The 13,268-nt window shown below is 41.1% G+C and overlaps 1 protein-coding gene across 1 annotated transcript in view; it reads left to right on the top strand.

Moving 5' to 3' along the window:
• The first annotated feature begins 1,704 nt into the window (after positions 1–1,704).
• The window catches only part of dysf (dysferlin, limb girdle muscular dystrophy 2B (autosomal recessive)), a 73,495-nt gene continuing 61,931 nt past the window's right edge, over positions 1,705–13,268 (top strand). The window contains exons 1-3 of the mRNA XM_073474519.1: positions 1,705–1,984; positions 11,999–12,054; positions 12,146–12,237. Coding sequence (XP_073330620.1) covers positions 1,897–1,984; positions 11,999–12,054; positions 12,146–12,237 — 236 coding nt within the window. The 5' untranslated portion in view covers positions 1,705–1,896. The remainder of the gene's footprint in view (positions 1,985–11,998; positions 12,055–12,145; positions 12,238–13,268) is intronic.

The following is a 13,268-nucleotide window of genomic DNA, read 5'->3' on the forward strand; positions in this document are numbered from 1 at the left end:
GACACCTCCATTCTCAACTGGCTTTTAAATGTTTCCAGCTGACTTACTTTAACACCAGAACCCTGTAAAAGGGTCTTAAGTATGCATATGATGACGTCATTATAGATATTATATAACAGCTGATCCATGTAGAAAACAGCAGCATTGCTTGTGTGTTTCTGTAGCTTTTGTTGTGTCTCTGTGTGATGACTTCCCTCCTCAGGCTGGATGTTCCCGTCCTGAACAGGTGAAGCTGCCTCTTGCCTTTGGAGATAAAAACCTAGGTTACTACTCTAGGGAAAAGCTAGTTAGCTGGGCACGCTAACATAGTAGGACACAGATTCAAATCCGTGTTTAATCCATTCCTTTCACTTCTGGTCATGCTTTTTAAATCTGGTGAGGTGAATCAAACAAAGGGACCGCCCTCCAAGCCCTTTAAGTATTGATTAGCCTGTCTGCATTCAGTAATCCAGTTAAACAGACCTGCTGTCTTCAGTCACGGTTGCTATACAACCAGTAAATATCCCAGTGGGTCAGACTATAAATAGAAAAGCAACAGAAATCCCCCCATGTCTGCTCACAGCCTGCTCTTATTATGAACATACATGACATCTCATCCACACATCATTGAGCATTTTATCTCCCCACTTTGGCTTTATCGTTTCCCTTCTTTGCTCACTGTGACACTTAAGACAATGTGGAAGTCAGTCAAGGAACCGTGAGGTGAAGCACAGGCTTGACCCCAAAAGTTTTATTTTAATCTCACCCTTTCATCTGCTGGTTTATGTCCTATGTATTTAATCGAACAACCACTGATAATTAGTATGGAGCCCCCTAAGGGTCATGGCGAGAATTTGTGTTTTGTTTGTGTTCCTTTGTTTTATCTTGCAGTACTTTTGCGTTGACTTGTTTCCTTCTGTCCCTTCTGAGCTGTGTTAATATGGATCGAGGGCACCGACCTCTTTGGCCTCTCCCCCGGTCCTCTGCTGCTACTGTCAGCCTGTCGGATTTCGGTAGAGCAGACAGGCTGGGTGGTGGCGCAGCAGCTTGTTAGACTGTTGGCTTTGCGATGTGTTCAGGTGCAGCGTTTTGTCGGAGACACATGAGATGATGCAACAGTCGGCCTTCATCGCCGCGAGTGCTTTGATGTCGGTGAACTTGAGCTGTAAGAGTTGAGCAGAGTCATGTTCCCATGGCAACCAGGGTGTGACCACGCCCTTAGTCATTTCTTCCTGTTGGTCTGCTGATGTATTTTGAGATTCATTCACTCATATTTTCCTATAAAACCCTGTTAAAGATAACACTATACCCTCTTGTCTTATTTCAGCGTCTCTTTCTGTCTCGCTGCACAAATTTGCATCGACAAGCACATTTCCCCCGACACACTCCTACCCTTTGTCAGTGTGTGTGTGTGTGTGTGTGTGTGTGTGTGTGTGTGTGCGTGCGTGCTCCCCACGTGTGTTGGTATAGGTTGGCAGAGTTTGGATTGTTGATTGTGTGAAGGCATGTGTGACCCGAAAATAAAGGCCACTGTGTGTGTGTGTGTGGCCCTTTAAGCCCCGTTGTGATTGAAGGGACAGTGTGTGTGTGTGTGTGTGTGTGTGTGTGTGTGTGTGCATGAGTCAGCTGGTGCACCATGCTTGCTCTGTGTGTGTGTGTGTGTGTGAGAGAGAGAGAGAGAGAGTAGTGGGTTGAGCGAGACAGCTGAGAGCTCCACTCAGTCCCTACTCGTCCTCTGTGTCTCTCGTCCACTTTTTTCTCTCTCTCCTAAGCACCGTTCTGGATCTCTGCTCATTTTAAGGATATTTTTTGGATGAACTGACGCCCATATATGGACCTAACGCTGTCTGTCGGTGGGATTTGACAGACCTCTGCTGTGTGTGTGTGTGTGTGTGTGTGTGTGTGTGTGTGTGAGCCATGCTGCGTGTGTTCATTCTGTGCGCAGAGCGTCTGCAAACGCCGGACGATGACGTCAGTGACTCCTACTGCACCGTCACCTATGAAGGTAGGGCTGGTGAACCTGGGAATAAAACATGAAGATGATGTCCACAGAAACGTTGAACTCACCCCCCCCTCCGTCTCTCTCTAACAGCTGAGGTTATTATGGGATTACTTTCATGGCTTCCAGTGTGTCGGGGTGGGGCAGAGATAGAGAGAGACGAGAGGAGGTGATGATGGAGGGAACAGCAGCTAAAACAGAGAAGTTATGAGGAGGTGTATGTGCCTCCAATGAAGCATGGATGTGTTTATAGTAACCGCCTTTCTCTCAGTTTATCCTTTGGGGCCCTCCATCTGTCAGGGGGGCCTCACTTCACCACCACAAAATGAGTCTGGATACGTCATCAGATGATTGAATGATCAGATGTTGCCTTTGCGTTTATATCTTGTATTTTTAATGTGCTCATTGAGATCGAATCTCTCCGCATGAGTATGTTTAGATCAGCTCCGGACTCCCTTCAAAAATCCCCACAAACTAGTCAAAGTCGTCACATATCCAGGGAAAAATCTAAACATCTACCAATGAAATGGAATAAGATGTTTGTATTTTCATGTTCTTCGGAAGATGAACTATAATTTCTTTGGTGATCACCTGACTGTCCCTGTAGCGCTGGTCAGAGTCTTTACTTGTTGAGTGAAGATGTACTCATTTGTAGCTTTGATTGAAACCTCTTAAAGGCTGTTGGGATTAGCTGCAATGAAATATGTTGCATTCAAGTCCCCCTCAGGGTGAACTGTAAAAACTGTTATGATCCATTGTCTTTTCCTCTCGTGCCATCAACGGTCAAATTTTAAATAAGCCCAATACTTTGCGTTAATCGGCAAATGTTAGCATGCCAACATTTGGCAAAACAAAAATCGAACATGCATTGTATCCAAGTAGAGATCATCATGCAAGCATTGTCTTGCTAATGTTAGCCTTTTAGCTCTAAAGTATCTCTGTGCTGAATGACAGCCTCTCAAAGCTGCTAGTCATCGACTCTTAGTTTTCGTCTGTAGCATAGAAAATCCCTCTTTCTGTGTCCCTGAGATGATTCACAGCCAAGTTGAACCTGCCTTTGATTGGATGTATAGTCTTAAATATCATCCTCTACAGATTTGTATGAATCATCCAGGTCTGACGGGATTGTTGGAGATGACGACGCTGTTGTAATGCTTCTACAGAAGGCCTGTTTTTTAGTCTCTGTATCTATATATCCTTCCACCTTTCTTTCCTTTGTCGTCTCTCTTTTGTTATTCTTCCTCAGTATTTCAGTGAGACTGTGACGGCTTACAGTAGAGTACAGTAGAGCTCAGTGTGTGTGTGAAGAAGAGACCGAGCTAAGTTTCCAAACTCAAGATAAGTGTGTCATGAACTTGTGACACATTTTGCTGCACAAAAGTTTCCCTGTGTAATATGGAGCAGGGCCTGCACACACACACACACACACACACACACACACACACACACACACACACACACACACACACACACACACCAGCAGGTTAAAATCTGGACTGGAATAAAATGAATCTGTCACACCAGTCAGATCAGTTATAGATACATTATTACACTCCTGATACTTCAAATAAATAACAATGGGCACAGCAGAGACGTTTCTCCTGCAGCCTCCATCGCTGCTGTTCAGTTTCACGACGGCATCACAGACCAGGCTGAATATCATCTGCGGGTTTTGTCGGCCTCCCCTCGCAGGCTGATATCTGATATTCAGCTCGTCGGCTGGAAGCTGCCTCCGCTGTGTCTGCTCTGCAAAACTGCTGCATCATTTCTACCGTTCAGAGTTCATTACATTTAAAGGCTGTTAGAGAAGAAAGATCTCGAAAGGCAAACAAGGAAGACAATCTAATGTGGTTTTTTTGTTTCTAAATGTAGTTTGCTACCGTGGCTCTGGTTGAGTGTCATCCTGAAATTGCCTCATCATGCTCCTCATCATGGTTAGTGTGATAGAGCTGCACAACCTGATTGAATTGAATTATGTTTATAATTGATTGGTTCTCTCTGGCAGAACTTGCTTCATCATTGCAAATATGGAATAAAGGGGATTTATTAATGGTCTAAATCTTGTTTCAGAGAGGTCTACACGGACAAGAATACAAACCACAGGCATTAAAATAGGAAACGAGTGAATCGTTTCAATAAATTTCTCATTTAAACCTGCATTAATGGTTATTTTGGTTGCCTTTTTACACATCCAGCAACATTTTCATTCATTAGGAGTTGGTTTGTGTCCACCTGATGAATGAAAGTCAGATATTCATTCATTTTAAGCTCCGATTTTGGTCTCCACCACTCTTTAGCTGCTAAACGCTCGACTGTGTTTACCAGCGGCTCTCTGATTGCGTATCTCTGCTGTTTGGTAGCAAACTGTCGGTTAAGCAGTGCTTATTTTAATGAAATTATCAGGGTTTAAGTTTTAGTTATTTTCAGTTTTATTTTGTAGTTCTCTCCTCATGCATCATTCTTCCACTTCCACTTCCTCTCTTTGTCTCTTTTCCTGCCATGTTTCTCTGTCTCATTAGTTAATCAACCCCTGTGTACTTAAGTCAGAGTTTTTGCCTTTACGCCTTCGCTTCCTGATTCATCGCGTTGCTCCGGTTCGTACTTTGTTTTACTTTTCGCTCTTGGATTGTTGGACGGCGAAAACAATGAGCTAAAAGAGGCTAAAATGCTTCGTGTCGGTGATAATTCTCTGCGAGTTCGTCACTACAAGCGACTCCTTCAGCGCTGTAACCACACACAGTCGTTGATTGTGTTGTTGATGTGAAAATGTCGATAAAGTTGCTTTAAGTATGACGAATTCTCCTCCTGAAACTTATGTTTTATTGGCTTTTATTGGCTTTAACCTCAAGTTAACACACTGAAAATGTCATATTTTGTGTTCACACAGTGCTACATTTGCTTTTATTAAATTGATTTAGACGTAGAAGTTTAACAGGAAAATAAAAACACATAAACAAAAAGTGTTCCTTTGAATTCTTCATCTGTAAATAACTTTAAACCTCTCGATGAAACGCTGCGACACAAACTGTTATTCCCTGGAGACGTAACGTACAGTCGACTGTACTAAAAGTCCAGAGTTCAACAACAGTAAACATATTTTCATCAGCATCAAACCAGCACGTCCTTCACATGATGTGAAGCATCAGAGCACGTAATCCGCATGAAGTATGTTCCCGTAAGTCAGGCAGGAAAACAGACTCGTGTGTTAATGAGGTCATGATGAACCTTCAGCGGAGATAATCAGTTATAAAGCCTGAAGCTCAGATGAGACCGAAGCTAATTGTCTTCAAACGTATATCTGAACAAACTCTCTGAACCTTTTATTATAAACTCGTCACAATCACAAGACTTTATGATCCTCACATATCAGCTGCGTTACTGTATAATGTGTGTAACGTGGTGCAACCATGAAAAATAGACTTTAATCAATATGTGATCAGTGCGACATCAGGGACTCTTCTCCCGTCATGTGGCTTCACATGACGGGAGAAGAAACAGCTTTAATTACGTTAAATCAGTTCAATATAACGAGTCACGTTTGATGCAAAGCTTCTCTATCACGTTGAGTCAGTGTGAATAAACTGAATGTATGCTTGCTCATATTTTGCACCATTAATAGGAAACAACTTTTGGGTTTCCACATGATGAAAAAACTGCACGACCTCTCAGAAGAAGGCCACAGAAGACTGTTATAAAACTAGATTACCAACAATAAAACACACTTCATTACCACACAGAAAGGAGAAACACCGGCACAGAGAGCACGAGTGTGTGTGTGCTGTCATGTAGGTCTGCAGGTGGCGCTCTCTCACTGTGCACATGTGCAGCTGAGTGTGGCATCAGAGCCTCCTGTTGATTGGCTCGTGCATTTCTGTGTTCAATTCAATTGTTTTTAAATGAGACACTTCAAAGTTTCTCTCTCTCAGTGTGAAGAAAAACTTCTTTCTCTAATGAAACACAAAACCTTAACGATCCTTTTGAAAAAGTCATTTCTTACGACTAAACGAGACCATTTCTGATCCCTAACTTCACCACATGAAACCTTGAGAGCCCTTGAAAAAGTCCTTGAATTTGTCCAAGGGGTCCTGCATCCCTGAGCTCACATCCTTCCTGTAAGCTTTCGAGGCAATCACAGCTGTAGCAGACTGATCTTTAAAATAAGCATCAGTTCTTCTGTATTAATGTAACAATTAAGGTAACAATGCACATTTTTGTAATTTTTCAATTTTCTTTTAGTTTTAAATAGTTTTTATTGAGGTTTTTAAAGAGTTTTTATAGTTTTATAGAGGAGTTTTGGTAGTTTTTTGTAGTTTTATTGAGCTTTTTGTAGTCTACAGAGTTTTCATATAGTTTATTTTGTAGATTTATAGGTTTTTCTGGTCGTTTTCATTGTTTTTCTAATTTTTTTTTAGTTTTTTTAGTTTTTGTAGTTTTATATAGTTTTTATATAGTTTTTTGTAGATTTATAGGTTTTTCTGGTCGTTTTCATTGTTTTTTAAAATAGTTTTTTGTAGTTTTATATATTTTTTATATAGTTTATTGTAGATTTATAGGTTTTTCTGGTCGTTTTCATTGTTTTTTCTAGGTTTTTGTAGATTTTAAAGTTTTTTGTTGTAGTTTTATAGGTTTTTGAGATTTTAGGTTTTTCTCCCCCCACAAAAATAGGATTTAAAGTTCAGGGTGTTTTCGGGGTCAAACTCTGATGATTTACCGACAACACCAGATTGAAATAAAGTACACAAACAAAGATCAACCGAATAAGATAAAAGGATTAGAGGACAGAAAGAGGTGGAGGGCGACAGGGAACGTCGAGGCGAATGGAGAGGCAAAGATGTGGGCGAAGATATGGAAACAGCCAGGAGACAAGAGAGGAAAAGAGAACAGGAAATGTTGAGATTTCCTCTGGATGTGAGGTGTGTGTCTGTTCCCAGCATGCTCGCCTGTTGCCCTCTTTCCCTCCGAGCGTGTTGGACGGAGGCAGAAAGAGAAAGAAGTCGGCTTCGTTAAGAAAAAGAGCTTTTATTTTGTAGTTTCAGACACAGATTGATGCTGTGGGGAACAATCTCTGGATAATTTGTTTTTCGTTTTCTTTTTGTGATGCTGGGACTTAAGATACCGACAATCCTTTAAAAAAAAAAAGCTCTTGAATTTGATTTGAGTTTCTGAAAGAGTTGGTTGGATACCATTTTTTCCTTTCCCACGTTCTCCTTCGTCACCTCCCGTTGGTCTCTGGTGGACCTGGGTCACTGGTTGTTATCGTCATCAGAGCTCTCAGGGCCATGTAACCGACCCTCCTCACCTGGTGAACGGACTCACCTGCCTCCTCTCTGAGCCGGTTCGTTGAGCGTCGCAGGTTTCAGGACTCGGCTGGTCTCTGCTGAGGTTTTCAGCCATGTTGCGTTGCGTTCTTCAGCGAGCCAACAACCTGAGACACTCTGACCCGCTGGCTGGCGTCATCTTCAGAGGTAAGAGGATTCTGGGAGATTCAGGAAACCAAACACAAGGCAGCTCTTTCACATCCCTTTTTCACGCCATTCACTATTTTCACATGTGAACTTAAAGGTGCAGTATGTAGAAATGTTAATCAGAAGATTACTGATTATTTTTCTGCTAAAACAAACTAAATAAACAAACTCTTTGTTTTCATGACTGAATGAACAAACTGACCTTAAAGGACAACACAATTTATACTGTTTTACTTTGTTTATATGTGGCGGACCCTGCCACCTTTTCTAGCTTCAAACAGTGTTCTGGGACCTTATTTTCCTCTGAGAACAGCTTTATATTATTACCTCCTTCATATCGTAAATGTTAAGATTCTCAGGTTCAGTTTCTTCTAGAAAACTATGTGAAAATAAAATAATGTCACATGTGAACTGGACAGTTTTACCTTCCCTCGTCTACTCAACATGTAAACTTAAATTTAAACACGCGAAATGAAAACAACGTTATGTGAACGCGACGTTTGCAGAGTTGGTTGCTTTTTTTCCCACGTGAATGAAATTTTAAGCGCCAAAAGAGAAGTTATCGAGTCCGATTTAATCATTCTGGGACAACAAAGTCAAATAGCTTGAGACTTGAATGTCTAAACTCAAGTCGAATCTTTAGGAGGTCTCAAGTGCGTCGGGTCCCGCAGCACTACAGACCAAGATGAACGTCTCAGGCGAGGTGACACATGTACGATGAAGGTGACTTGGCTACCTGGTCTGTTTTCCATCACTCTGTTGTTGTGAGCGTCTTGCCTCCTTAATGAGGTGAGCTCTGTTCACTTCCTGCCTTTGTCCTCGCACTGTTTCCTGGTGCCATCACACACATGTCCTCCACCTCTAAACTCCTTTAAAGGAGCAGGAGGCACAAAATAAATTGAATTATTGAACTATAGTGCAGATATCCCAAACCAAACACCACCTGAAGTGTTTAGGGTGACCCAGAGATGACCGTAAAATTGACAGTGATGTAGTCTAAAGAGGAAAAGTTGTGAAGTCTGAAGTTTTTCTGTGATGCAACAACTTCAGGAATTCAGAGCCGAGAGAGAGAGTGAGGTTCCTCCCCTCCAGAAAACAGACACCATGTCCATTTATAGAAATCACAGCTGATGATAAAGAAGCGAGGAAGCTGTGGGAGGAGAGAGAGAAGACACACAGGGAGACACAATTCTTAACAATTGTGTGTTTTACCAACATTTCCATAGAAAGTAAGACGGTGGGACAGACTTTTGCAACAAAGATCAGTTTTTAAGCTTCAGTCTGAGTTTGATTTTGGCTTATTATCGTCATTTTTGGTTATTTTTGCAAGGACGGTCTGGATTGTTTGGACCACGTGGTGTTTTGCCTCCCTGTTGTGCTGCTCGCGAACGTTTTGATGACTTTGTTGTGCCTGTGTTTTCTGCAGGTGTTGGCAGTGGAACATGTGTATATGTGATCAAATGTGACAACATGTGCTTCTGTTTGCGTGTGCCGAGGGCAGGACGTCCGGCCTAAGTGTTGTTATTGGAGCGATGAGTGTTGTTCCCCGTCAAAACCAGAAATAAAGAACTGGCGGCGCTGCGACTTCAGCCCCGGTCCTGCGTCTGCTAATTATAGCCTGGACACAGAATCAGACACAGGGTTACTGTAAAAAGACCAGAGTATACACAGTATTTACAAATGATGTTAGTAATCCCCCTTTTTTTTTTACTGAATGTTTCTGTAATCTAATTACATCACTTTTCTGTAACTTTACCTGAATACAGTTACCTTTTTTTGGTATGGTACATGTATTCTGTTGCTCCACAAGCCCGGGTATTAACTCCTGAAGACATTTGACTTGTTGAACAAGTGATAACGCGAACAAAAAGGTGTCCAAGAAGATTTAGGAAGTGGACTTCTGGCTGCTTTACAGACGTCGAGGTAATAGTTGTGGCAACATGGGGTTCATTTTAAAGATGAACAAATGTGTTTGATTGGTAATTTCCACCTACTTACCGTGATAAAAATAAAATAAAATGAAGTGTGACCATTATTGTTTGGGATCCCACTTAGCATTCACCTTAAACTTCAAATATACAAGAAAAAAATGTGTTTTTTAAAGTGGGATCCAGCAAAAAAAACATTTTATATCCTTCTGAAATGGCCACGAATACATCAACACACACACACACAGACACACACAGACACACACACACACACACACACACACACACACACACACACACAGTCCCTGTCTAAACTTAGCTTTCCCACCCGTACTTCGCAGCCCTGTGGGTCACAGTTTGTTCTATATTCGGCTCATGACAGAAACTGTGCCAGGCTGAACCAGCCAGGAAGTAAACGCTGTGCCACTTCCTGTCTCTGAGATGCAAGCTCTGATACCGGCTCTTGGGACACACACACACACACACACACACACACACACACACACACACACACACACACACACACACAAATACAACATGCCCTCTCGACCCCTGTGTGGAAGGGTGGAGGTGTTTTTTAAGATATCTTCCAAGAACGGAGGTACACTTACGTAGGTATTTGTGTGGGTGTAGTTGCTTTGGAAAATGTGTGTGTGTGTGTGTGTGTGTGTATGAGTGTGTGTGTGAGTGTGTGTGTGTGTGTGTGTGTGTGTGTGTGTATGTGTGTGTGTGTGTGTGTTCTCACTTTGGGTGATGACTGTGGGGAAAACAGGAAGGCAAACAACCATTTTGTGGGTGTGTGTGAGGAGAGAAAGAATGTGTGTGTGTGTGTGTGTGTGTGTGTGTGTGTGTGTGTTAATCAACAAACCTATGGATCAGTGGAAGGAATGCATCATGTTTGTGCACCACTACTGATTTTTGGCTAACCAGAGTTGAGCGTCAGGATTTCTAGGTTGTGTTTTAATTTTACCTCCTCTCCATTAATCATTAGTTAATAATTCAGTATAGGCTTCCTTATTAAATCAGAACTTATGAATACATAAATAAATAAACATAGAAATATATATATCATTTATACACAAATATGTCCTGCAACATATAATTCAATTTATCAACCATTTATCTTATATCGACCATGAAATCATGAATGTTTGTTCACAATTTTAGTCCATGAATTAATATATTTATTGGTGTTTCAGTGCTGAGAAACAACATAAACTTTTCAAACGCACCTTCAAATCAAAACGACTGTCAGCAACTCCCAAAATGACAAAATAAACCTAAAGGTATTGTTGGAGTTTGGTTTAAAAGCTAAAATTACTACGTTACTTTTATGTTACATGTTACATATTATGATATGTACAAGATGTAACTTAACAACTTTAGTCCGTTCATTATAAACCAATCTTGTGCATTTATATTTATATACTTTCTTGTATGTTACCACACACCTTGTTCACAATTTTTCTGTTATTCCATTTTATCTTGTCTTTTGTCTTTTTTATCTGTTGCTGAATCACTGTTTTCTCGTTGCTGACAACTGTTGAGCAATAAAGTCTCATCTTAATGTATTTATGTCCAACAGCCTCAGATATACTTTGTGTTTATATGTTAGCATGCTAATATACTAAGTTCTGATGGTGAACGTGGTAAAAATAACTGCTACACATCAAAATGTTAATTTTGTCACACACATTGTGTTAGCATGTAGCTCAAAGTACCACTTCGCCTGAGGCTCACAGAGCTGCCAGCACTGCTGCAGACCCTTGTTGATCTATTCCAGGCTCCTCGGTCATTCCCTGGAAATTAATGAGCAGCTTCTAAATTCAGACAATAGTCATTGTCTCTGTTTCCTTTCATCTGGAAAGAACATCTCAACCTGTGTGTGCGTCTCCCTCGATTCCTCCTTTTCAAGAAAACCAAATGGAAATCGTGATTGTTGTGACCAATGTGATCATTCACGTCATACTCTCGTGGGCATGTGTGTGTTTGTTGTGTGATGACGAGGGTCCTTAAGTGGCTGCTGGTGAATCCTGGCAATTTATTGGTTCGTCTTGCGTGCCACTTCCTGTCAGAGTGCCCGGCAGACAGGAAATCAGAGCTCAGAGCTCCATGTAACAGGAAGCTACAGAGAGATAACACAAACACACACACACACACACACACACACACACACCAATTGAGCAAATATAGCCCAGTATTTTGGGTGTGTGTGTTTGTTAAAGATCAAGCGGTTGCAAAATATTCTTCTAGCTGAGTCATGTAGGGGTTTGTCTAAATTAAAACACATTTTATTTTCATTTTATTTGAAAAACTGTGTATTCCCCAGATCAGTATTGGTATAAATATTGATTGAACACCCTGTTAGCATCTTAGCGAACAATAACTAACATGTTGAGTGATTGTTAGCTTACATGTATTGTTTGCTACTTTGCCTCCTCCTGGCTAGCTCGCCAGGAGGAGGCAAAGTAGCAAACAATACAAAGTGTTAAGACATGTTAGCTAGCTACTGAAGGCTAACTAACTTGTGGCTAGTTAGCTACAGAACGGTTTGCTAACATTAAGGTAACTCAACTGTCTGTTTGGTGGGCTAACTCTTAACGTTCCTGTTTCTCCATATTCTTCAGGGTCTAAGAAGAAGACGAAGGTCATCAAGAACAACCCTAACCCTGTTTGGAACGAGGTACGACCTGTAGACGAAACTCAAATTCATCATTCGTTCATCGTTAATTATTTCTACCCATGTTCATTGTTTCCTGTCCTGGTCCCGTCAGGGTTTTGAATGGGATCTGAAGGGGATTCCTCTGGACTCTGGAGCAGAGCTGCACTGTGTCGTCAAAGACCATGAAAAGATGGGGAGAAACAGGTCAGGACTTAAAAACACAACAGAATAACAAAGTCACAATATTTTTGACCAAGTACCTCAATATCTACAGTATATTGCAACAATATTGTAATGATGAGTACTGGTACTTTCACAAATATCAATACAGTGAGATTTTTGAGAAATCATTATCACAATATAACGATATCTAAAATATAACACGATATAAAGTCTCATATCACTTTAACGATACATTGATTTGTTGCCCAGGCCCAATGTGGATGGATAGTCGCAGCCTGTTGCATATAGTACCTCGTCACCAGTGTTGGGTAACGTTACTTAAAAAGTAACTCATTACGTTACTGCGTTATCGACTGAGAAATGTAAAGTGTGAGAGTACTTACATTCTTTCTATATTTGCACCTTCCCATAGATCAGAGTACAGGAACTGAGATAAGGACTGAGGTATTTCAGACTTAGACTTGGTAGATGGATTGGACCAAACTCTGGGTACAGACGGGGGTGTGGTCCATAGTTCAGAGTTGTTTGTTTTATGAAAACACCCCTTCAGATGGTTATTTTTGGATCGTTCCGCTTCATCAAGTCGTCAGGCGTGTTGGAGTTCCCTCAGAGGGGAAAAAAAGGGGCAGGCATGAAAGACTCAGGTCATCCTCTCATTGTGATCGTCGAGTATTTATTCACTCATATTTCCACCAATTCACCGACTGAAGTGTTGATTAATTTATTGATCCGTTCCTCAGCCTCTCATGGTACATTCAGACCCGAGCGTGACCTCTTCATCGAAGGCTACGCTAATCTAACTACCATGTTTTATCAGTTCTGATTATTTTTAACAGAAACATTAATCATAAATATTGTGGCGCTTAATTAATTTGAACATACGAACAAATAAGTTATCCTCAGTATTTTATCGATAATGATAATGTTTTTTTTAGTTTTCTTATGTTCACACTTACAGTATTATGGGGTGTAGGGAAGACGTATTTTTGTAGGCTAACCTGGATGTTAGCATCACACCTCGTCAAAAAGCCAACGGCAAAAACCTTGTTGGC

Source organism: Pagrus major, chromosome 10 (assembly GCF_040436345.1).
Source record: "Pagrus major chromosome 10, Pma_NU_1.0".
In the NCBI taxonomy this organism is placed as follows: Eukaryota; Metazoa; Chordata; class Actinopteri; order Spariformes; family Sparidae; genus Pagrus; species Pagrus major.